The sequence below is a fragment of the Larimichthys crocea genome, chromosome I (assembly GCF_000972845.2).
Source record: "Larimichthys crocea isolate SSNF chromosome I, L_crocea_2.0, whole genome shotgun sequence".
Lineage (NCBI taxonomy): Eukaryota > Metazoa > Chordata > Actinopteri > Sciaenidae > Larimichthys > Larimichthys crocea.
Genome location: NC_040011.1, coordinates 5,179,887 through 5,206,095, shown reverse-complemented (window position 1 = coordinate 5,206,095; position 26,209 = coordinate 5,179,887). Strand labels below are relative to the sequence as shown.

The following is a 26,209-nucleotide window of genomic DNA, read 5'->3' as shown; positions in this document are numbered from 1 at the left end:
TCCCTGCCAGATGTTGGCTGGCTGGAGAGAATAACATCTGAAACAAGATTTATACCATGAACACAGGCACAGCTTACAGAAGGCAATTTAGTTTCTGACACATGGTATTACAGTACTTGGCAATGTGGGGTTTTGCAGTCTACTGAAGCTGCGGATGGGTCACATTCATCTTGCACCACGTTTAAGGCGCAGAACACTACAGATCCTCTTAGGTTGACTAACTGCACCCCGTCACTCCTTTTCAAGTTTCAAGATTAAGATTGAACAAAAAAATGGTTAAAGGAGCAATGCTCAGAATTCTATTTGAATGTATGTTCACACATAAACATTTTCAACAGAATGTCAAGCGGTAACAGGTATGACGTTATGTCAAATATGTGTATTGTGTTGCAGAGATAATTACTGAATGAAATAAGCATGCTAACCAGCTAACTTTGGCCCATACCGTCTACTGATATCACTTGTGCTTTGAGAGGCGATCATAAGTTACTGTAGTGTCCATTCAGGACAACATAAGGAGCAAGATATAGCAAGAACTAGAAAATTTCAAAAGAAATTTTGAGAGTGATGAGTGGGCTGTTGCCGGGGGTCTGTATTCAAAAAGCACACCTCAAACAGTCATTTTTAACATGTTTATTTAGACACAGGAGCAGCTAGTGCTTACGCGCTAGCAATTAGCATTGACATGTTATCATTAGCATGTTATCATTAGCATGTTATCACTAGCATGTTAGCGCTGATGCGCTGACGCACTAGCAATTAACATTAGCATGTTAATATTAACATGTTAGCAATAGCATGTTAGCAATTAGCATGTTAACACTGATCGCTAGCAGTTAGCATTAGCATGTTAACATTAGCATGTATTTAATTCTTAGTGGCTAATGTTAATTAACATTAACATGTTAGCATTAACATGTTAGCATTAACATGTTAGTGCTGATGCGCTGACGCACTAGCAATTAACATTAGCATGTTAACATTAGCATGTTATCATTAACATGTTAGCAATTAGCATGTATTTAATTCCTAGTGGCTAATGTTAATTAGCACTAATTTTAGCATTAGTCGCTAATGTCAACAAATAGCGTCTCTGTCTGTCATTTTAGACAGACAAGTTCAAATTAAGTGCCAAAACTGTTTATTTGAGGTGTTTTTTCTCAATGAGGTTAGATCTGGGGAGACGGACATCTGGAGTGCCTTGCTAAACTTGTTGCCACCGTGACCCGACCACAGATAAGCAGAACAGAATGGATGGATGGATCTTTATTTCTGTTTAAATTTCTTATTTGAATGTCAATTTGTTTCACTAACTTTGTTTTTATGTTTTTCTCCATGTGGTTAGGTTCTCAAGTCAAACCTCAGATATTGTTTAACAACATTAACCAAATTCTGTTTAAATTTCTCTCATTTCAGAGTCGAACGTGGATATGTCTTACTAATTCTGTTTGTTGTGTTTCTCTTTATTAGTTTAGGTTGTTGGACCAGACGTAAGTTATTGATTGTCAACAATAAGTCTGTGTAATTAACGGTGGAATGCTCTCTCCGGTATGGGAGCAACTTACTGCCCCCAGCGAGGGAGTTCAAGTATCTCTGGGCCTTATTCACGAGTGGGGGGAAAATGGAGTGTGAGATGGATCGGCGGTTTGGTGCGGCATCTGCAGCACTGCGGATGTTGTGCCGGACCGTGGTGGGGAAGAGGGAGCTAAGCCAGAAGGCGAGGCTCTCGATTTTCCAGTCCATCTACGTTCCAACCCCACACTTAGTGACCGCAAGAATGACGTGGCAGATACTGTTTCTGTTTAAATTTCTCTAATTTCAGAGTTGAACGTGGATATGTTTTACTAATTTTGCTTGTTTGTTTTTTATTCTATAACCTGTAGTTGTCCGGTGGCCCTTTCCCCTATGTTGATCTGGCAGTCAGTGGGGCTCTAGTACCTTTGGTTGTTCGGCAGTCCCATTCTCCGTAATTATTTTGTCGATCCAGCAGTCAGTCGTCCTACAATACCATGGGTTGTCCAGCAGCCCCTTGCCCTGGAAAACCAAAGGTCTCCTCCGTCAACCCGGCTGTAGGCCCAATGTCTGTCAAATGGCGTTCCTCAATCCAGCAGTCAGTGGGTTATAGTGGGTTAAAGTTATATTTTCTTCACCTGGTAGTCCTTGATCAACTCTTCAGTGTTTTCACCAAGGTAGAGAGTGAGGCCTCTCATCACAACTTCTCCTCAATGTTGCTGTCCTACAAAAATATGAAATGAGATATTTTCTTTTTTTCCTACTACAAAAGAATATTTTACAAGAGACATTTGCAATTGAACAAGATTTTAATATTCAGTTTCATGGTCAGGAGTGTGGTTTTTCTACTTATGTTAGATTTAAATTACACTAGAATCAGCTAACGTCACACACAAGGCCTTGAATAAAGCCACTTGCTAACGTTCATCTTCAAATTCAGTGAAAAGACTATGAAGGAAAGTTATGAAAACTAGAAACTAGCATCCCAACAAGCTTGCACCGTCTTATTTCTGGCCGTCCTTTTGGCTGGTGTTTCGAGCCAGAACACGGAAAAACCACATAGCCTACAACATTATGAAAACTGAAAAAACAGTAATATCTAATCTAACCACCTACTTGGCAAACTTTACTCTTACCTTAAAGTTCAAATCAAATCAAATTTTATTTGTATAGCTAAAGTCACAAAATACATTTGCCTCAGAGGGCTTTACAATCTGTTCAGGTAGTGACACCCTCTGTCCTTTTTCAGTCAGTTCACTCAACTCATCTATAAGCTCAGCCTCTGGCAATGTGGCACTCTGCTGTTTTCATGCAGGATGTAACCAGAATACAGGTGTCAGTTGGCTGGATTACAAAACAACGTAAATGAAACAAAGTTATTGTTTGTTGAGTGTTTGTACTTGAGAAGATCGACTGGGATAACTAAATAACGCTTGTAAATGAAAAAAACACACAATATATTGTATTTTGAACAAATGCATATTAATTTCAAGAGATTTTTATTGTTGACTGCACAGATTTTTATTTGTTATATTTACAAATGTTCAGAATCAGTTTTTTCAGTGCAGTTCGTTGTTGTACTTTCTGTGGTAACACAGAAGTGATTTAGCTAATCCGTTTTGTCTTCCAACTTATCAATACACAATGAAATGTGAATCGTATACACTACACCCAAGCAAAGGCTGGTATCTACATTAGAACTGCTGAGGTGAAAGTACAGGTTTCATCTGAAATGGCATAGAACACTCATAGAAGTCATACATATCACACAATTCTGACCTGCTGTACCATAACCAAGTAAAGCACCATCACTGTTGATCTGGTTACACTAAAAGCCCCTTCATGAAAAACTCTTACTAAAGAAAGGACATGGTTTCGACATGACTGTAACGACTAAATTCCACCAGCCACGACATCACAGCACTGTATCGGTCCATCCTCTTGAGCTTTGGCAGAACAGTGAACCCACAATGCAGACCACAAACAGGAATTGCTTCTTAAGGTTTTTATTTGCAAGACAAGGCGTCTAGAAACAGGCATCTAAAAAATAAACAACAAAAACATTTTTGGTAAGTTGGGAATGCTGACAGAGAGAGAGAGAGAAAATGCTGAGACCATCCCTCGAACGGAAGGATTTCTGGCCAAACCGGCTTAACATTGAGCATGCTGAGCCCTTACTGATCGTCTACATAGGCATTTTGTGTTGATAAAGTGAAGAAATGTGCCCTTGAGAGCAATTCAGAGAAACGTTACTTCTGCTTTCCTCCAGAAAATTTCCCGCCTTTTTAACATGGCAGTCTATGAGGCTGTCGATGGGTGTTGTTGCCGCATCTTTGCGTTTCCTGCCAAAACTATATATCTGACAGCTTCAGCAGGCGAATGTGAGTGAGACGACAAACTTTCCCACGTTTCTAGCTATAAATTGTGTCTATAGTATGGCATTTGAGGCCACGGTAGTCGAATACGTTTTATTTTTTCACTGATCGTTGTCTCTCCTCTCCACTCTAGCAATGACATCACACACTCTAGCCCTCGAACATTCTCGCAATACACACCCATTCATTTTTTTGGCGTGGTTTTTGGCGATTTTTGGCAAAACTGTTTGCCGAAACTTTTAGAAAAGTCACAGCACACCGATCCCAGCCGAGTCGCACGTTTTGATACCCGTTTTGTGTGTGTGTGCAACAAAAACTCTGGGAGTAGATGCGAGCCAAAAAAACGGCGAAAGAATAATAAGTTGAAGAAGATTAAGCGCGGTGGATAACATATAGTCTGCACTTTCAGGCACACTCAACTAGCTGCTGCTAGCCAACAGACAGCTGCTGAGCACCCCAGGGGAGCTGTAAAGGAGAGAGCATCTTGAGTAACACTGTTTTACTGATGTTAGCTGTTTACTGATGGAAGGAGAGCTCAGAATTTTTATTTTTATTTTTTTTTAATTTATCTTCACTCTCGCTTCTCAACCTGCGGAGGTGCAGGCATTGGCTATTGTTACTGTATGCATGTGTGGGAACACAGAGCTTTATGATACTACTTCATATTTATAAAGACACCAGACAAAAAAAAAAGAAGCAGAAAAGTAAGCAGGGAAATTGGACTACCTATAAAAATGCTGAGAATAAGTGTCACCATTTTGACTTTCCTTTTGTGATCTACGTCAGCATAGCCCTGATTGATCTGAACTACACTGAGAAAACAAGCATTCCAGAAGACTTTAAACAAATCACATCATGATGTAGTTATTCCAGCATCATTTTGATTTTATTACAATCAAAACGCATCAAAATCTGCCTCATGCCACGTGGATAAACATGTGATCCCACTGCTATTTTGTGACCACTTGACATCCCGCTACTGAGAGTTTGGAAAGTAAGCATTGCAAGTTTTATTACATCAATCTAACTGTAAAAAATCTTCAGTGTGGGAGGTAGTGAAATGCTGCCTTTTAAATATCTTGCAAAAAACACAATGAAAGGTTTTCCTGTCTGTCTGTCTGTCTGTCTGTCTGTCTGTCTGTGTGGGAGGCCATGGTCAATGCTTCCTGCTCAGGAGCTAGTTTATTTTTCAGTCTTTGATTAATCTTTGGACTGTTTTAAGTGGGTCATTAAAACTGATCTCTCTATCATTTATATTTATGTGTGTGCATGTGTGTGTGAAACACTTTATAATTGTGTTTATAAGTGCATTATAAATAAAGCCTTACTCTGTTTGCCTGTCTGTCTGTTGTGAGCTTTTCTTGTTTTAAAGATCACAATCTTGCCAAGCCCAGCCAGCCAGCACACATCTGCAGGATTTTCACCGCCAAGCCTTCACCTCACCCCAGACACCACAAACTCCAACCAGCCATCATCTCTCCTGCCTTTATTTTTGTAATAAAGACTTGATTTTTATTTTTTTTTACCTTACCTACTTGTCTGGTATTTAGGTTGAACTATGTGACAGTTTCTCCTTAACTACCTTTAAGGTTGTTAAGATCATTATTCCACACTGTCTGCACACACTGACATATTATGCATACTCATATACATATATCATATATGAAACATCGATATCTTCTCTTCTGCATCAGTTTATTCATGTCCCCACAATTCAGCAGCCCAGTTTTGGTATTCCACTGCAACTTAACATAAAGTTCTGTGTATCTGAGCATGCAGCACAGCATGAGTAGTCACTGCTCCAGCAGTGGGTCAGAATAAAATTGTCAGTCAAACCTAAAAGCAATCTAAAGGAAGTGTACTTACAGATGATCTAAAAACTAAAAAATAGATTATAAAATATAAACTGAGCTTCATCAGTCACATACAAGATTTGTATCGATACGTAGTCCTGAAAAAGTGGCGGCGATGTTCGGGCAAAGACTTCGGAACAAAGAGGAATGACACCAACTTTCTCTTGTCACCCTCATAAGAATAGTCTGGGTCTTTCATTAAAATATTACTGATATTTCAATGAACAGATGGTGCAAAGGGGCAAATATCCTGGACGAATAAACACAGGGGGTCAAACAAGTGGGTCATATTTCAGCCAAGTGTGTCGTTCTACATGTTAATCACCAGATGAGAACAATGCCTTGTGTTCTCAATGGAGGCAACACAAAAAGGACAGTGATGTAGCATGCCAAAAAATTAATCAAGAAGAGAGTTGAGACTAACAACAACATAAACAACAACATTCACTGAGGTGATTGGGGATGAGAACCAACAACTTCAAATCTGAAGCCAGAATGCCTCCTTCTGATTGGGAGCAAGTTCATACCCCATATCAGGGACTGTCTTTACTATAAGTCTTGCTGATGGTGTAGGGATGTGCCTCCTAAACTTTTTCATTATTATATGCCTTTTCTATCATTGAGTGAGTTATGACCCCCGACTAAGTGACATATTTTATGGATATTTCATATTAACAATAACAATACATAAAAACTGTCCATATAATTAAAATAGTGAATGCTATAACTGCTGAAAGTGTGTATGTGCAATTTGCTGTGATAATGACATTAGAGATGATTTTTTCCTGTATTGGAACTATAATATATATTATATATATATATATATATATAATATATATCTATATTATATATATATATTATATATATAAATAAAAAATAAATAAATTGCATACGTATAATTTATATAATTGTCTCTCTGTATTATGTTTTGTCTTATTAGGCTTTTTTCTTTCTTTCTTTTTTTGTACTTTTCTAATGCAGGACAAGGCTGTTTAGAAAAGAGTGAAGCCTCTGTGAATACAGCTTGTGTTCAGGTCTCCATTGAGCCCTTGAGATTTTAGTTTATATCTTATTTGTGCCTTTTGAGGCATTTTCTTTTCATTTTCGTTTTCTTTTATTGCAGGTTCCATAATTCTTTTTGAGGAGACTTAAAATGGTCCATCTATCCTCAGATCCTGGTGAACTTCTACCTCTGCGCCATAGTATAGTGTACCAACTACTCTGTCTCGGACCAGAAATCACTCTGTAGTGAGCAGGTCACATTGCTGTCTCTGTTTCTCCCCTCTGCTTTCACAGGCTGGCACAGTACTAAAGTGTAGAGACACATCTAGCTATGTATTAAGAGTTGCATGTCTTTGTGTCTGTTTGACCGAGGTTGGAGTGGAGTTGGGCTGATCTGCCTGGTGAATTGGCTGGCTTGCCATTTATTTTGCTGTCTGGCGTTGCAAGGCAGCTGGAACGTAGCTAACGTGGGATTGATCAGTTGGTTGTGGGTTGGCTGTCTGGGGTTGGTTCCTTCATGGTGTAGGCTGACGGCCTGCGTTACTTCCGCCAACGATCCACCGATTTTTAGATTAGCCGGGGGGGCGGAAGAGGCAGTACAGCCAACATGGCGGTGGCCACACATTTTCAGCTTCAAAATGGAGTTTCAGAAACCTAGGGATGACTTCACTCATGCGCTGTCCATTCTTTTTACTGTCATTGCTCAGGACCCCCAGGTTTGAAACCAGTGACTGTAAGGTAGGCTAAGAGTGTGAGATCAACAGGTGGAGCATTCCAATTGGCACTGCTGCAGCTATGACCAAGAAAATGATAAATGATGGAAGATGTATGGATTCATGGCCTGACTTTGTCTTGGCATTTACAATTTTTTTAATCAAAATAAAATGAGATGACTAAGTATTGTTTTGCAGATAATGTTATTAGGAGATTAAGTGGATTGGTTCTGTTGAGTCACTGCTTGAAAGTTTGACTCTGTCATTACAGGTCCAGAGAGAGCACCCATACACCACTGTGGTAATAAGCTCCCTTGCCAGCATCTGCGTCTCAGATTCATCAGCAGAATCTCTAAAGTTGACAATGAAGAGCCTCGACAAAAAATAATGCAGTGCTAAAGGTTTAGGAAACACCAATTGGAATGATTGCTACAGTGTGTCACAGAGCTTTAGTGACATTGGCCTTTAAAACCAATGCCGCAGACACAAGTTTCTCTCAGTAATGACTCTTTTATTGATCCCTGCACTGTGCACTGAAACCACTGTCTGGATAAGCTTAAAGCTTGCCTTACAAAATAGGCTTGTCTGGACACAATGTAATTCTTGGATGATTTTATATTCTTTATTCATCATACACTGTGTTCCATCATGAAACATCAGACAAAGTCCTTGATTGCAGAGGAATCACTACAACAAATGGAATTTCATGTTTTTGTGCACATTTTTACAATTTTCTAGGTAGGAATAGTCGGTAGTAACATTCAGTCAGTAACATTTCACATCAACATGGAGTGAAAATATAGCTGCTATCAAAAAGGAGACATCCATTTTTCTGCAGATAAATTGTTGAAACCACAGTATAGCTGAGAAACATCTGAGAGAAAGAAGGTCCAACTAATGCACTTGTAATAGCGAAAGTTGGCTTTCTCCAAAAAATATTTTGCCATTCATTTTCTGCAGCAGCAAAATGCAAAAAGGTGAGGAGACTGAACTGACTTGGAAAAGAATTTTTATTTTCAAATGCTGGTAATGCTGTCTAGTGAGATCCAGAGAACAAAACAAACACACAGTATTTACTGAAACAGATAGAAAATTAATAAGATTATCACAAACAAAATTATTGGAGCCCTTTCATTCCCATCTCAGAACTACACCGCTTATAGACCAGTTCTTCTATAGATGACGAAAAGACTGACCAATGCCACACGACTAATTACAAGCTCTTAAAGACATACAGACATATTGATATGGATTTTTTTTTTTTTTTTTTTTTTTTTTACAAAATAACAACACAAATGGCATGTGCATTCCTTTTAATTGTAAAGTTGTCCACACATTGGCCACCACAAACTTTGTTATATAACAAAACCTCACAGACAGACACTTCTGTAACAAATAAACCTACATTAGTATATAAAAGATGCAAATACAGTATGCAAAATTAAAAACAAGTCTCTGTCTAGAGTAGGTCAAGTTTTAATTGCAAATAATTATTTGCGTTTATTTTAACCTGCTCAAAGTACTAGATGAGTGGGAATCACCATATGAGGACAGCTACAGTGAATGGTCAATCACAGAAAAGCATGTAACGCTTCCAAACACTTTTCTGTCATTGTCTTCTGGCACCCATTCTTGTCCTTCTGTAAAATTGGACTTTCACATCGTTATGACTCAGATCCCCAGCACTGGCTGGCTAGGCATACGTTATAACTGACTGAGTTCTGCAATGACAAGGGTAGACAGGGAAAGAACTTGTCCGACTTGATACACAGTGCTATGGCGTAGAAGTCCCAGAGAGTAGGCACTTGGACACAATCAACTCCAGACCATTAAAGTAACCCAGAAGAAATACAATAAATGTTCAGATTGTGTCAAATCAAACACGTTATGCTACATTCAAATCAACAGATCAATAGCAGTGATGGTTGTGGTGTGTTAATTCAGCTGTTCGAGGTTCACAAATAACACACTATGTGTTTGACAATTAAGCATGTTGACATTTGACATGAATACATTCATACATACAAATGGAATTTTTGGAACTGCTATCTCTGAAAATGAAAAGTACACAAAGCTGCTGTTAATCTGTAAGTTTTTTTTTTTTATTCATTGTCCAGTAATAAAATATTTTCATCAAAATTGTAGTCCTACACAGGAAGTGGTTTTGTTTGTAACGAACATAATATTGTTACGATTGTGTGCTGGGGAGGGAGGAGGGACACTATGCTGCTGGACAGGCTGGTGAGGAGAGCTGACTCTGTGGCTGGCGTGGAGCTAGATTCCCTTATGAGAAAAGGACCTGAAATAATGTGTTGTCCATCATGGACAATGCCCGCCACCCTCCGCACAGCACATTTAATAAGCAGAGGAGTAAGTTCAGTGGCGGACTGCTGTCTCAGTCCTGCAGACTGACTGAGGAAGTCTTTTGTTCTCCTGGGGCCGTACAGTTATTCAACTCCTCCCAGCGATGGTGGGGTGAAACTGACTGAATGCTCACCTGCATTCTGTCATTAGGCTGACGGATCTGTCTGTCTGTCTGTCTGTCTGTCTGTCTGTCTGTCTGTCTTGTGTTTCTCAAACCACCATGAAATTCACAGGACTGCAGCTGGTTTGGTTCAACCAGCCAACTTACATGATGTGGAGGCCCACATGACGAGCGCACAACAACAAGATGATCATTTTACTGCATGTTTGTTGCATAAATGGCCATTTGTTCGTTAATATGCTAACCATTATGAATTCATAAGTTGATGATATTTATCTGCAGAAATGCATTAAGTTCATACAGTGTACTGGGAGATATAGCGATCTGTATGGTGTTAAACAACATTCATGTTCACTACTGCCTCTATATTATTACTTATTACAGTATGCAGATCTTAGTCTTCATTGCAGGAATATCACCTGGTAATGTTTTTGACATGGCATGCTGACATGTTTAGATCATTTTTGCCATTTACTAAAGACACATCAGAGCTGCAGGTGTATGGCAACTTTTCCTTGTTTGACTACACTTTGTCTTTCAGGTGACACGATGCAGCGGTTGCACAGAGTAACCTTATTTCCTGGATCAGTAGTTGTGTAAGGTATGTTGGAGGCAGAGCTGTTATGCAAACTGAATGTTGACTGAATCTTAACATCTTAAACGCATTAGCTGAAGTCTAAAAATGTCCTTTACCTTGAGAGTGTGACATGGCGAACATGAATCAATCAATACAAAGTAACAGGGAGACACACTCGTCCTCCTCATTCGTCTCAGTCCAAATTCAATCAGACTGTGGATCGACACCAGAGTGGGAACATTTATCCTCCCGTCTGGTGCTTTCATCTCTGTGAGTTGAATATGAGTTTTAGCATTTTGTTAATTTTGTGCTATCACTATTGCCCTATCTGGTTGTAAAGACATATTTACTCAGATTTAATCAAATCAAAATATTTTTTTTGGAATATTACAAAAGATCATTTGTGAGGCTGAAATATATTAATCAAAATGGCCTTTTTTAGTCACTGAAAAACCTCAGATAATGTGCTAAGAAACAGGTGTGTACAGGTGTAATCACACATTTACTCACGTATTTACAGACACACGCACACACACACACACCACATCTTCTGAGCCGCCGGCCGTGCTAGAGAACAGTGCTGATGGTGTCAAATTCCTTGCTGATTTGAGAGCTGCTGGGCAGTGATTTCAGGTACTCCAGATGTCTCCTAGCATCCTCCTGATTGTGTCTCACATAGTAGATGACGTACGCGATCACCATGGTAAACCATCCGAACATGGTGACAAACATGGCTACGTCGGTGGTCTTGTGGTGAAAGTTGCAGAAGTTGATCCCTGAGTCCAGCACCTGGATTACCGGTTTGCCTGCATATTCCTCCTGCTGCGCTGTGTGGCAGATCACCTCATTGACTGTCTCTGGGTCCAGCCGCAACTCCCTCAGGACCTCCTGCAGCGTACACTCGCAGTGCCATGGGTTGTTTGAGAGGCTGATTTTTGCTCGTAGACGTGCAAACGCCTCTTTGGGGACACTTTGGATGCGATTGTTTGATAGATCCAGGACAAGGAGACTGTCCGAAACGCCTTGAAAAGCTCCGACGTCCACAGTTTCAATGTCATTGTTCGACAGATCCAGCTCCTGGAGGTAGTGCAGTTCTCTGAAGGCGTGATTGGGGATGTGAGTGATCTGGTTGGATGCCAAAAGTAAGACCACAGTATCTCTTGGAAGGTCTGATGGTATCTTCTCCAAGTTGCGAGACATACATTGGACCACGGTCATGCCACTCTTCTCTATACAGTGACAACTTGTGGGACAAGCTGTCACTGGTGAATGTGCCATGAATAATCCAAGGAGCAAGCCCCACAAGAGGGCAAAGCTATCAAAGTTAGAGGTTTTCCTGTGCATATCAGACCCAGCTGTGTCCTGCATATTCCGCAGCAAACTCCCACAAGTCCTGTCAGGTAAAAACAATCATAGTTCCACCTGTTTCTTGGCATTAAATTGCAGCTTCATTATCTTTCAAAATGCCAAAATTACGTTAATTCGCACAAACATTAGGGCTTATCTTGAGTCAATCAGATGTCAGATTTTCAAAGCTAATCCAAAAGAATATTCCAGCAGGGAACTGTAACATCAGGTTTAGTGGGAAAGCTTCAGAGAGTAAAGAGCGGATCAAGCGACAATGGAATCGACATGTCACGTGGTGCGCTGAAAGAAACAAAGAACAGTGTTATTCTTGAGCAGAAAAATAGATTTTTTTAGCTCTTTGGTGCAGCAGGAGATTGCATAAGGTTGCAGCCAGTGTACATAACAATCAAAATCATCCAGACTGCAACTCTTTACGATAAGTCCTTCCTCTAAGTGTGCAGCCTTTATCATCCCAAACTGAGCTGAACAAACACTCTGCGCACAATGTTTACAAATGTATAATGTAATTATTGAGAAAAATCTATTTCACTTGAGCTAATCTCATAAATCAGCAGACGCACACATGGGTCGTCACCAACATTTTCTCATTCAATTCATCATTTTCTTCTACAACCGTCACATGGAATCATTTTGCGATGCTGCACAGTAGTGCCTGTTAATATTAATCACATTATTCCATAACAGTAAAACAATAAAACAGCTCTTTTCCATTTGACTTCAACAATGAGGAAAAGCTTCTTTTTTTCACAGCTCCCTCATTTCAAGGACTGCTGTCTCTCGATCACAGACACATGATGAGAATAACTGTGGGGTCCAAAAATGACTCCTTCCATCCTGCAGGAGCATCACCACTTTAGGACTGCATGCGCACCCTCTGCTGGGCTAAACTGATCACACAATGAACCCCTCGCTGTGTTCGAGGTCATCCACCCCATGGAGCCATGTCTTTCCTCTTATTTATTTATTTATTTTTTGCTTTTTAGCCCTTTGTCTTTGGCAAGGGCTGCATAGCTGAGGGCCACACACACACACACACACACAGTCTTAAATAAACACGTTCTCGTCAGTCTGAGCTCAGCAGGAGGTGTGGACAAGATGAGGCACTTACACCCTGCGGTTATGTTATGACACCGCTATATCATTAAGTAATGGTGTGCATATTAAGGCTTACACATGCATATCGTGCTATTGCAGCTTTTCTGATGTGTCTCCTGGAACATATTTGTGTGATCATCTCTACATTTCTGCTTATAGCCTACGCATCAACAGATGTTTTCTTCAGTTTTGCAAGGAAATTTCACTCTGAACACAGCTGGACACAAAATCTAGGAAAGTAAACAGCTGTCTACCCTACATAAGGATAATAGGTGAAGCTGTGGGAGCATGAAAACCTTGGGCAAAAATTAAAATTTAATTCAGATAATGATGCCTAAGTGCAGAGTAAACAGAGAGCTATAATTGCCTAATAATGTGGCTTTTAATCACATTAACATGTGGCTAAAATATTACAGCTGCAAATACAAATACACATGGCTTCGTAACTTCATTAAGTACACTTCTTGCAGAGGTACTTACCGGGAAAGAGCGCATGAATATCATTTTTATGTTGTGTCTATACCAAAGCAGAGATATCGTCCATACATCGGCAGTAGTTCGCTCAGATCACATCTGTATCATCGTTGAAACATGTCTGAAAATAAACACTCTTTTTTTTAAGAGAAAAAGTATAGTCAGCTACAAAAACGCATCCACGCTTTCCGGGAAATAAAGAACAGAACGGTAAAGTTCGGTGAAGTTATTAAATCTCCGGGTGGAATGATTCATCTCTCCAGATGTGGCTCTTTTTTACGTCTTCTCAAAAAACACCACAGTCACACTTGTTGATGATGATGATGATGATGATGATGATGATGATGATAGTGTGATAGTGGTGGTGGTGTTCCGGAAAGGTCTCGAGGAGCAGCTCGACTCGTAACGCGCCTCTCTGTCCGAACCGCGCGCGCATGGCGCGTGTTCCGGCTGGCAGCTCTCCTCGTACTCCGGTGCGCCCCCCCTCCCCTCTCCTCCCTCCTGCTTCTTCTCTGTCTGTCTGTCTGTCTGTCTGTCTGACTGTCTGTCTGTCTGTCCTCCTCTGGCTGCTCTGCCTACATCTCCCCTTTGTTCTGAACCCTTCTCTCTCCTCTCAGACAATGAACCGAACAAAAACAAAAAAAAAAAAAACATTTAAATCTGAAAATTGTTCCTGGATGAAACCAAGGATTATAGTTGCATCATAGCACTAAGTATTCTAAAACGCACTGACAAAATCATAATTCTCGTGTAAAACCTCATCACATTGAACTGTGAACTATCGATTTTCAACACTGTAATCAAACTGACAAATGATGATGATGCTGGGGATTTAGCTTTGGATTTTGCGCTATCCTCTGGTGCTAATTGACCTCAAATTGCAGAGGCTTAATTCCACACTCATAAACTGCATGCAAAGTAGGCCATGTGTTTTTGATTTGTCTTTTTTACTTAATGCTACATGACTTCCTGTGACTGAAAGCAAGCACGGTGCATGTCTGCATCATCTAACAGCAAATGTGAACACATTCTCTAAGCTATTGGTGGTGTTTCATTAAAGGCAATGTCTTAAAAATGTGATGCAAGGTTTATTTTTACCTATACTTCTTATACAAGGAACATTTTTTACACCTCTTGTTGGAGGAGTGACAACACACAGTGAGCATAATTACATCCGTATGGTAAATAAGGTAAATTCCCATGTAACCTTGATGGATTGACTGCAAAGTGAACTGAGCCTAAATCTACTCAGTGTCTTAATGAAATGTATTGGTGTTACAATTTAGTGTAGTTTATGAAAAAAAAGAAAACACTGTCATGTTAATCTTCTAGTTAACCTTGACAAGAGCAACACACATTCTTACAAGGGGCTTAGAAAACATCCATCACTGACTGATTTTTTAGCCACCAAACAGGGCTGGAAATGAACAGTCAGGACTGCAGAGAAAATCACTTATGCCATCCTGCCTGTAATTTAGCACTTAGCACTTTAGTCAAAACGAAAAAACGGCAAAACAACCAGACATCCCACATCCATTCCAGTTTCACAAAGTTCAGTGTGGCAAGATCTTCAGTTTAATATGATATAAAACAAAGGAAAGCAGGAAATCTTTTATATTTGAGAGGCTGAAAAAACAGCATTTTTGAATGAAAAATTTCTAGAGATTAATTGATTATCAAAACCAGTTGTCCATTATTATTAATTTATTATTTTTTTGCAGTTCTGCTTCCTACAGGTCATCACTCTGTTGAGGGTGAGGCAATGGGGTTGCAATCAGTATGATTATTGTACTATAAACATCCACTCCATCCATTTATTTCTTTTAACTATTTTTATATCAACAACTTACAGAACATTATATTTCCACCTATTTTAAATACATGTGTCCCCTCAGTCCTGTACATTCTTTACCTTGATTTGCTCAGCTTTGGGAAAAGTTGTGCATGTGTACGCATACCTGGCCAATAAATATGAATCTAAAAAGTTAAGTTTAACCAACCACTTCAATTACATTTGCACTTCCCCATGTGATTCAAATTTAGGTTAAGCTGGTCCCAGTGTTCCAGGTGTCATGTAAGCTCTGCAGGAGTACAAGTTTTTCATGTGGCCAGTCCTGCCACACTTTCAATCCCACAGTGTGCCAGCTTGCGTGATAAATTATGCTATACTGTATGTAGGATAGTACACGATAATGCATTTTGGATCTGAGATGACCAGGGGGCTGTTAGTCATGTGATGTATTCATTAATTTCACTACAAATATATAGGTTGATATATAGGTTGTCCATTTATATGACTTTGGTAATTAGCTGTGTAATTGTCTCATAATGATATAATCATACCAAAAATAATTAGGCAACAAGAACATCAAGGAAAATAACAATACATTATATTGGCAGTGGAGTGGCAAACTGTGTGGCATTAGCTGGTCAGAATAATGATATATTTGAAAGCCAGTGTGTGGGATTTAGTGGCATCCAGTGATACAGTTGCAGGTTGCAACACCTTTGCCTCATCCTCTCCTTCATACTGTGAAGGAAAAAACATATGATGGTGAAGCGAAAAACATGTATGTCCCTATCTAGAGCCAGTGTTTAGTTTCTCTGCTCTGGGCTACTGTATTAACATGGTGGTTCAACATGTCAGACTCCGTCAAAGATGACACGCAGCATCTGTAGATAAAAAAAGGCTCATTCTAGACAACAAAAAAAACATAAACATAACGATTCAGGTGATTATATACTAATAAAACATAAATGTTAATATTATATTCCATTAATAGAGCCCCCCAGATCTTACATACTGGACCTTAAAGCAGTACTAATTCATTTATTATACTTATGAATGAAACTATTATATTATACTTTAATGTTTTGGTTCAGCAAAAAAAGAAAAAAAAGACCAAAACACCCTGGTATGTGACCTGCATCAAACAGGAGACAAGCTGGTGAACGTAGTGCAGCGTTTACCAACTGAGCAGTCGGATAGTGTTTCTCTGAAAAGCTAGTGGAGATCAAACAAAGTTTTAAAAAGACTGAATATTGGTCTTATATTAACAACGCGGACAGAAAAAGTGATGCCAGCACAAGAGCAGAGCTATGCATTGTTGTAGGCAAGGTCAGCAGAAAAATACATACTTAAGTCACATAAAAAAGGCCTTGCTCAAAAACAATCCATCTGAAAAAGGATATCTGACAGCAAGGTGAAGCAGTGAAAATATTTTGAATATAGTGTACACTTAAACAGACATTGATTATTTCTAGGTGGGTCTTTTTCATGTGGCTCAAATACATTTTCTCCGCTGACCTTGTCCGGTGCTCTGCCTCGGACAAAAGGCGAATCTTTGTTAGAAAGATTGAATTAGATTAGAGTCTTCTTCTTCTTCTTCTTCTTGATAACACCTTGCAAATAATAAAAAAAAAAAGCATTAGTGTTTGACATCAAAAAGTGACCATCATAAGGTTACTGCACCATAGTGTGCATCAACTTCTGCTATTAGTTATTCACTTAGTGTTCCATGACAAATAGGCAGGCAAGATATTGGGATTCAGGTTACAATATCTCCATGATTTACTGTCTTCATCTGGGAAATTCTATTACCTCAGCAGGCAACAGAATAAAAAAATGTATCTTTTCAAAGGCACTATGAAACACTCAAGCCTTAAAACACCAATCTAATATCACAGATGTCACAGCTAGTCACAGCAGTTATCGTGGAAATCCACTAGAGAATCAGTCCTGTGCAAATGATGTCCAAATATAAACAAATCTGCGAAGCAAAAACGGATAACTAGTTAGATAAGCTCTGTTGAAAATTTGCTCTGTTTTGATTAGATTTCTTGGGCATTTTTCGAAATATTTGTGAGTTTTATGTCACAGGATATCTAAATGAAGAGGAGTCAGCCTATGGCTGTATCAAGTGAGTCAGCTGTAGATAGCATGGCTGCAAGAAGACGCTATCTACTTCCTATTCTTTGCATTTTGTAGTTGAAGTCGTGTGGTTGGAGTGAAAATGCAAGTGCTTAGATAAGATGAGAAATTTACCTATCTGCTCTATACAGCAGAAGTAAGCCCTGATTGTCACGCAGCGTGCAAAATGAATTTCACTGCTTGGATAATGAACTTTCCCCGAGATTCATGTGATGCCTTACAGACAGTTTATGGGCAGAAAATGCATGGACCCTGCACTTAGGTAACAACTTTGAGACTTTAAGGACCCATTATTTTTGATACACCATAACCATAAGTTTTTTTTGGGGGGGGGTTCAAGAGGCTAAAACCTATTAGATATAGTGTCCATAAGATGCAGAGTTAAGTAGTGCTGTAAAACGCTTGAGAAATAGACCAATGACACAGCCACAGACTGGCGGCATACTAAACAAAGACGTTTAATCAGGTCAATGGTTCCCACGTTGCGTCCTGTACGTCACTTCTTGCACTATGTAATTTTAATCATCCGCTGGTAACTGGATCAAGTTTTATAGAATTTTTTTTTTCTGGTTTTCTCTCTGATGTTTGCTGGCTCGTCTCAACTTTCTTGTATTTACAGAGTTTCCTCATGGACAGTAAAGTAAATTGCTGCAAACTATAGCTGCTGTTAGCTAATGTTAGTTTAGTTTTGGAGCCAAGCATCAGGGGAGTGTTAATGCTTGTACCACAGGTGTTTTGGTCCACCGTGAACCAGCCCTGGTACGTAGATGAATGCTGACAGCAAGTGGAGCCAGTGTTGTGGCAGAACCAGAGCTGGGCAAGCGGGCAACATAACCCGGCTTAGCAGCCCCTAATTACAGAGATGAAAAGGCTGTGGGGGACGTTGACAAAGGCAAGCAAGTAGAGAAAATGAGAAAGTGACTGAGCCAGAGGCCACCAGAGAGTAAATCTGGGGCTGACTTTTAGTCACTGATGAGAGCTTTGTGACCCAGCTGGGTTTCTTACTGTTGGACCAGTAAATAATAAAAACTGGCTGCTATGTCTTGTGATGTTGCACTTGCTTGATGTTTGGCTGTCAGCAAAGTTGTTGACTTACTAGTTGTTGTTTTTAATCAGAATTAATATAATCATACAAATAAACATGTACACATGTCCATATATATAACAGTGGTGTTGCTCTCAACTGGGGCCATGTCACCACCCCTAAAGACTTTGACTTTGTTTTTTTTTTTTAATTCTTAAATGTATCCGCAACAAGAAACTCTAGCTAAATCATTCACACCCAGAACTCACTTGCTCTGACTGGCACACAGCAGTTTTTTCCTCCTTTACATGCCACACACGCCCGTTCATCATCATCCATCCATTCATTTAGTCCCAACAAAGGAAGACTCCAGCAGCTACGTTAAATTAGAACGAATAAGCCCAAAGATATTTAAGTTGAACACAAAAAGCATTACTCAGGGCAAACACAAGCAGCTAGAGGTGGGATTTTATCTTGACATACATCTGCTGAGTTTGATGGTTCTCACACAAGCATATAATTCACACACAAATTTCACCCTTTGTCTGACTAGATAAAGGGTCATGATAGGGCTCACTGGTGGTTCCATTCTGACAAAACACACATTTACAAAGACAGAAAAAAAAAGAGAGGACTGTGGCAGTCAGATAAAAGAACGCCAAGGTCAGGAATTTGGAGCACAGCTGTTACGGCAGCAGCAGAAATACCACGCATTTTCTGCCAAGAGAGAAGCAGCGGGTTTTCCATGTCAGCGACTTCGACTAACCTTCCTCAATCACTATAAGGGACCGGGCAGAGAAATGCAGGGGTTGGAGGAGGTGCGAGTAAGTGGCTATTCATCTAGATGAACAGCAGCACTCGGTTTACCTCCATATAAATTTATCGTGATTAATGTAGCCACAGTAGAATTTCCTCTACGTCAGGATTTTTCCCCCCCGTGTTTTGTCCTAAATGCTTTGTAAGGGTGTGAAGCTGGTTTGTGAGATGCTGTGAATAAGATGCCATTATTCCACATTTGTCCCACAATTAACACCCTGGTGAAGTGTTTCTAATGATCACCATCTATTTATATTACTCACAGTTTAGGAGATATTTGACTAGTCACTGCCTGTAATTGCCCCTGGGACAAATAATAACAGCTCCAAACACAAAAGACATTCATCCAACTCTGCTAAAAGCCAGAGGAGATGGGTGAATGATGTATGACCTGTTGGTTGTGACATTGAAGATAAAGGACTATTATGTGGTATGGCATTTGTGTGTGTTGGAATGATTGCATTTACTCAGCAGGCAAAAAACACAGGTCTACTTGTCACCAGGAGGTCTTTCCTTTCATTTTCCTGTCCTCTTGCCCCTTAATGGATTTCCAAATGCTTTAGAAGAGACAAATTACCCATGTCGAATCAACACCCTGTCACCTACTTACTTATCCAAGTGTATCACTTTGGATTTCCTCTGACAAAGTAAATTCATCTCTTATGAAGGGGGTCACAAGTACATATTTACTGTAGTGCTGTCCAAGGGAGCAGAGCATTAAGAGCTAATAGCATCAGCATGAGTGGACATAGCGTGTCTGATTAGCTGCTTGTTATGAATCTAGAACTGTTTGTGCGTGACCGGTTGGTTTTTAATAAAACACAGATTGTATTGATGCATAGCATGAAGCTACCTGGCAGAACATGATGCATCATATAACACTTTGTACCCAAGTGGCAGCCTCCAGTACTGTAATTCCTCGAGCGGCCGTTTGAGACAGGCTGTAGAAGTCACTCTTCATAACCCCCTGCATTAAACTGTCCAGGTTCGGAAGAAGCAGTACATCTAACATGGTGGCGTCCAGTGTCACATATTTTCAGCTTCAAAGCAGCACTTCATAAATCTACAGGTGACGTCACTCACCTGTCCATTCTTTATCCTGTCATTGATTGTACCATGTTATTCTTTATTACATAGTTATGAACAGCGTTTATAGGACCTATGTATACAATGTAAAAAATCGAACATGTATGGATTTAACTAAAAAGTAAATACAGAAGTTTTCTGTGTGTTTGTTTGTTTGTTCTTTAAATAGAACGCAGAACAGCGACCAATCACATACACTGAAGTCACATTAGGAAGTCTTAATGGGTACAAATCATCACAAATCATTACAGCAAGCAGAGCCTGTTTCAGGGTTCGGATAGACACCAGACTATTATTTTAAGACAGGCTGGAAGAATGGCCTTTCTTATGTAAACAACATACAATCTGTTTTCCATGTTTACAGTGGGAAAACAAAAAATGGTTAAGCCTTTGTCCAATATTGGATACTGTTTCCGTATATGTGTCTCAATCCATCCATCCTATTTCTGTAACTAATGATCCCAGCTGACATTGGGGCGACCTGAACAGGTTGATGTCAAACCTAAAAACTTTCTTGCTGTGAGGCTACGGTGCTATTGCTCCACCACCATGTCCATCTCATATTAATAATTTATTGCATTATAAAAGTTCATGCAGAGACAACTGCAGTCATTTTAAGAGTTGGAATTCTAATTGCTGAACCAGGAAGAAGATCTGCTTTTTATTGTTGATTGTATTATTTGTTTTAGTTTATATCATACTGTTTATTATGACGGAGTATGAGGGCCACATTTAAATAAAACATTTTTTTGGGAATTAATTATGAGAATAAAGTCGTTATTAAATAAGGCAGTGAGAGAATTAATTACTCGTCATAACTGATAACGACTTTAATCTTGTAATTCATTCCAAAATATTTTAACATTTAAATGTGACCCTAATACTCCGTCGTACTAATACTCCGTCATAGTAAAAAAAAAAAAGGCCTTAGATTGTTTTTGAATTTTATTCCTCCCTCATAACATGCAACATGAGTCACACCCGAGGTAAACATGTTTTAATGGAAGTGCTAGAGAGTTGTAAACACAGCTTTCACCAGAGAGAATGACCTCAATTTCAGCTCTTGTTTTTTTTCTGCAGCGTTTCAACACCGCTCCATGTGAATGCTCTTCAAATTAAGCTGAGGGTCTAATGAGGGGTAAACTGTTTACAGAAGCTCATATACACTTTAGACAGGGATAACAGTCAAATAGTAAAAGTCAAACATTTTGATGTCAACATAGCGTTATAGCCTATTTGCAATGCGGTTGTGGCATTTGTGACCTTTAGCTTTGATATGAAATCATTTTTTTTATCGTCCTGTGCTTTTGTTGGAAAGAAAGGAATAAAACATCAACATTTAACAAGGTTACAATGAAGTCGACACTGTGTTTTTCTTATCAAGCGCTCACGACTGAAATAAAACCTTGTTTGAGTAAAAACAATGCCCTACCTCTCCTGAAACGCCTTGACTCACAGTTTCATTTCGATGGATTGAATTATGTGGGTGTATTTGTAGTGTGTGTCAATCCTTTGCATCAACCTTATAAGTTATGTTAACTACTGTAGTTGGACAGCCAAGTAGCGAAAAAAAATGAAATAGTTTGTCCAGCCTTTGTCCAGTCTTTTGAACACAGCACTATTAATGGACTGCCGTGTACCTTTGTGGACATCTTCCTCCTGGCAAACAATTTCATGGCAAAAAAAAGTTCCCAAACTAACAACTTGTGTCTTTGTGCCACAAAACTCAATTACCACACTCCATCTTTTCATTTAGACTTGTTTTCAGCCATTAAATATAAAAATACAAAGAATGCCTCTGGTTTTCTCTTTTTGGAGGTGTCACAGCAGATGGCAGCTGAAGAAGGCCTTTGGTGAGCCACCAGTCCAATGTTCAGCTCCAACTTTAATACTAAAGATTACAGGAAACTAATTCTAATACTAATACTACTACTAATAATAATAGATTAGAAAGAGTTTACAAGAATAAATAAATAAAAAACTTCAAATTGAATTTCAAAACACACGTTAAAAAGTTTTGTTTTGTTGGGGGGGATTCCAATAAGAAGAAGACTTTTCTTTAAAACTCCTGTTTTTGTCGACATGTAGATGAATTATACTTTTGATAGACTTGGCATTTAGAGGAACTCTAAATTATTCCAATTTTGATCAGACAGATATTTCTGAAGAAAACAAATGGAGCTGTCAGACAGAGATAGACTGGAAGTAAAACAAGGCTGAGTAACAGAAGCTTAGACTGACGTAGGCACCAAGATGCCCAGTCAATCCTTGAAATTAGAACATCATTTGTGTGGGCTGAAAGCATTTGCCAATCAAAATGACTCCCACATGGATGTCAAGGATATTTCAGTGTCTTCGAACACTGAATAGCAGCTTCATGACTGCGAGTCATTCGTGTCAGATAAACTGCTGCGCTGAAACGACTTGTAGGATTTCTCTTATAAATGAAAAGCAGCGGAATGGTGTGCATACCTTGTGAGGAATTTTGTATCAAACTACCTTTTATATACCAAATAAAAAGAGTGAGTATTTGCTGCATGAACGATGTTAAATAATTGCACATGATTTAATTCACATGTAGCAGCAGGACAGTTAACTGTCACGCAAGCATGAATAAACCTTTAACGGGTGTATGGATGTTCTGGTTAGATGAAGTAGAATTAGTACAGATTTTTATTGCCCCAAAGCCCCATAAAAATTAATTATTCAGAAGGTAAATTACCTAATTGCATTTCATACACATTTTTTTTTTGTGAGAACTAATCTAAACCCAAGGATGAATTCATATTCTACCCAGCATGCCTTGCAATTTGCCCTGAGACTAGTCGCATGAACACAAGGCAAACGGCAAAGAGAAAAAAAAAACGATTTGATGAAAGAAACTACTCCTAATGAGAGGAGTCCTTCCACAGTTTGACCCTGAATTTTTTTGAATACTGAACCAAATGCATTCACTCCCATAATGCACCAAGATTTATGGCTTTATGGATTTAAGATGCATTTTTTTTTTAGTTTGTATATGGAACAAAAGAAAAAAAAAACATTGTAAAACTGTATCCTCAGCACCATCCTGTCTGATGACAGGCTAATCTCGTCTTCTGTGTGACCTCTTGTGTTAATGACACTGCCACCAGCATCAGTTAAAGGCCTTTAATCAAAGCCATTGATTGGAGTTTGTTTCTAATTAGAAATGTGTCCAAATAAGCCCTAAGCTGGTCATATGACGAGAGTATTAGTGTTAAGTCTTACTCAAACATTTATCGATAGGGGAACCTTAAAGCGGCCATAATCAATATTTCTAAATAAACAGTGTAGGCCAATCACATGACATTGTGTATATGAATGGGTTTGTTTGTGTGGCAAGCACACATAGAATTAGCACGAGAATGTGCAGTTTGCCCTCTATTTGGCATGATGTATTTATAACATTTTAGTGTCTTTCAGCTCATTGTTTTGGTTGCATAGCCTGCACTGGTTCAGTCTCACTTTCATCAAGCTGTTTCCACTGCACACTTAGGATCCCTAGCAGGAAGAACCACACATTGAATTTATCATTCTTTTCTGTCTCTTCACTGGAAACAACTTTGTTAAAATTAAAGATACCAGGGTTATTTCCTGTTTCGCCACTGATATGAGCATAGAGAGATTTCAAGTGTTTATCTCAAGCCTGTCTGCAGTGACTCAATGAATTTATCTTAAACAATACCCACCAGACAGCCAAGAGTATGCTGGTTTTCATTCCAGCTAAACATTAGAGCATCTGATTTCACTAAGCTGCAAATTCTCACCTCTTACCCCACATCAAGCACCAGATGGATGGGACCCAACACACCAGAGTAGATTGTGTCACAGAAGCTGTTAATTATAGAGTATATTAAAGTGTCAGATAATTAGCCATGATTAGTGAGTGTGTGTCTAATGTCAGACCAAACCAAACCTTCAATATCATGTGACGCACACAAAAGAAATGATTCCTGCCATTAAAAAAGGAAAACGCTGAAAGTCACAAACAGTGTCTGTCTCTTTGAGTCCATTTTATTCCATTCCAAGAGATGAATCATTCAATTATTTCTATGTCATTCATGTGTTAGGGGGGAGCTAACGTTAAGTCAGCTGGGGAAATCTAAAAATGCACATGCTTTCAACTGAATCAGCAGGAGACGTCCATGCTGTACGGGTCCAAAAACCCATCAATGTCACAGCTCCAGTCACTTTAATGTTCATTCAGTTGTCTGCTCTGTGTTTTCCTGTCATCCAGCAACTCCCTACTACCCTGCAGTAACCTCCTTCCCACCATTCCCATCACCTGACCTGTCCTGGCCACCTATTCACCTGTCTATCATTTCCCTAATAAGCATAGCAGTACAATGGCCCATCTCCACTCACTCCATTTGCCATTTGTCTAGTTTTCCAGCCTTTGTCTCTGCCTGTTGACCTTCAGATCTGGTCTGAATACATTTTCCTCCAGTAAAACATGAACTTTCGTCTTACTCAGACTCAGACTTTTTTTGTGTCAGTGTTGAGTACAAGTTTACCTTTCTTCTGAGCCCTTACAACAGAAGCCAGAAAAATACTCAGTGTAGGGATGAACGTGGTGCCATCTTGGAACACGGTATGGAACATGGGCTAAACACACTAAGCCTTTTCAGCTGCCTACCTAGCTGAAGTTAACTGATATTATGGGTTCTGCTACCAACAAAAGTGACAAAAGTGATCATGCTGCACACTACTGTATCACCACTGTATTAACCGCAGCTAAAGTATTTTAGACATTGTTGTGGTAGGCTAACCGCAACGAGTTCTGCTGACCTAGTGGACCACAGAGAGATATTCAGTTTAAAGAAGACACAATTCAGTTTCACCTTTGCAAACGGAGAACCCAGCATATACAGACTCCGCAGTCTGCCTCTACTCCGGTCTGCTGAGTTCTGCCCCCCGCAGCTCTTAGGCTCTTTTTATTAACACACACAAGTGGGCAGTCTTACATGCAGCGCCGGTCCTGGCCACATTTGCGCCCTGGGCGAACATTTTCTCGTGCGCCCTAACGGCCGCCCGTGCGCCCCTGGATGCGCCGTGCGCCCCTGGATGCGTGCGCCCCCATCGGTCTGTCCGACGTCTCCCTCTGCCTTGTTAACACCCCGCTCCCAGGGCGCCCGCTCCGCTAACTTAATGAGCGGTATCGGAAATTACCGTTTTTTTGCTTTTTCGGGCGTTCGTGCGCCCCCCACGGAGAATGCGCCCTGGGCGGCCGCCCACATTGCCCATAGCTAGGACCAGCCCTGCTTACATGTAAGCATCACACATCCCCATTCTTTACCCAATGGTCACATAGCACATAATTACTTTGTCGTTAAGACCAAGTCACACATAGCACTTTTGTAGTTTGCTGTTCCCACCTGTTTCCTGTGACTACTTCTCCTTTCTCAGAGACAGGCCTAGTGACACATCCTGTTTGCTTCAAACTGTGGTGCAATAACGACTAGTCTGCACAAAGCTTATTTAACAGCAAGGAGCTGTGGCCACATCCTGTCATCGTTACAAAGCGCAGTTCAAAATAACACATTTTGTCTCAACAGTATTCTAAGCAAGCTTTAAGCATCAGTAATCAAACTGCACATACTTTAAAATTCATATAAGCATTGAATGTATATTTCCACACCATAAAAGCTAATACTAAAAAGGTTGGATAGCTAACTAGTTGGAAGTCCACAATCACCATATTCATAACATCGCCATCTTCATCAAGCACTACAATAAAAACACAAAGTTTTATTTTTTATTGGTTCACCATCGACATTTAGTTTATACAGTGGTCCCTCATTTATCGCGGGGGATACGTTCTAAAAATAACCCGCAATAAACGAAATCCGCGAAGTAAGTTTTACAATTATTAAACAT

General features: G+C 39.6%; 1 protein-coding gene across 1 annotated transcript; it reads right to left on the bottom strand.

Annotated features, from left to right (window-relative positions):
* Nucleotides 1-8,447: 8,447 nt before the first annotated feature.
* lrrc3 (leucine rich repeat containing 3) lies at nucleotides 8,448-13,958 on the bottom strand. The gene is made up of 2 exons (XM_019267008.2): nucleotides 13,461-13,958; nucleotides 8,448-12,164 (listed from the first exon to the last, which is right to left on the bottom strand). The coding sequence occupies exon 2, from the start codon at nucleotides 11,883-11,885 to the stop codon at nucleotides 11,085-11,087; it is 801 nt and encodes a 266-aa protein (XP_019122553.2). The 5' UTR covers nucleotides 11,886-12,164; nucleotides 13,461-13,958; the 3' UTR covers nucleotides 8,448-11,084.
* Nucleotides 13,959-26,209: the final 12,251 nt, after the last annotated feature.

Bases quoted from the DNA above. Each gene is read 5' to 3' on its own strand.
- lrrc3 (XM_019267008.2), bottom strand. From the start codon at position 11,885: ATGCAGGACACAGCTGGGTCTGATATGCACAGGAAAACCTCTAACTTT.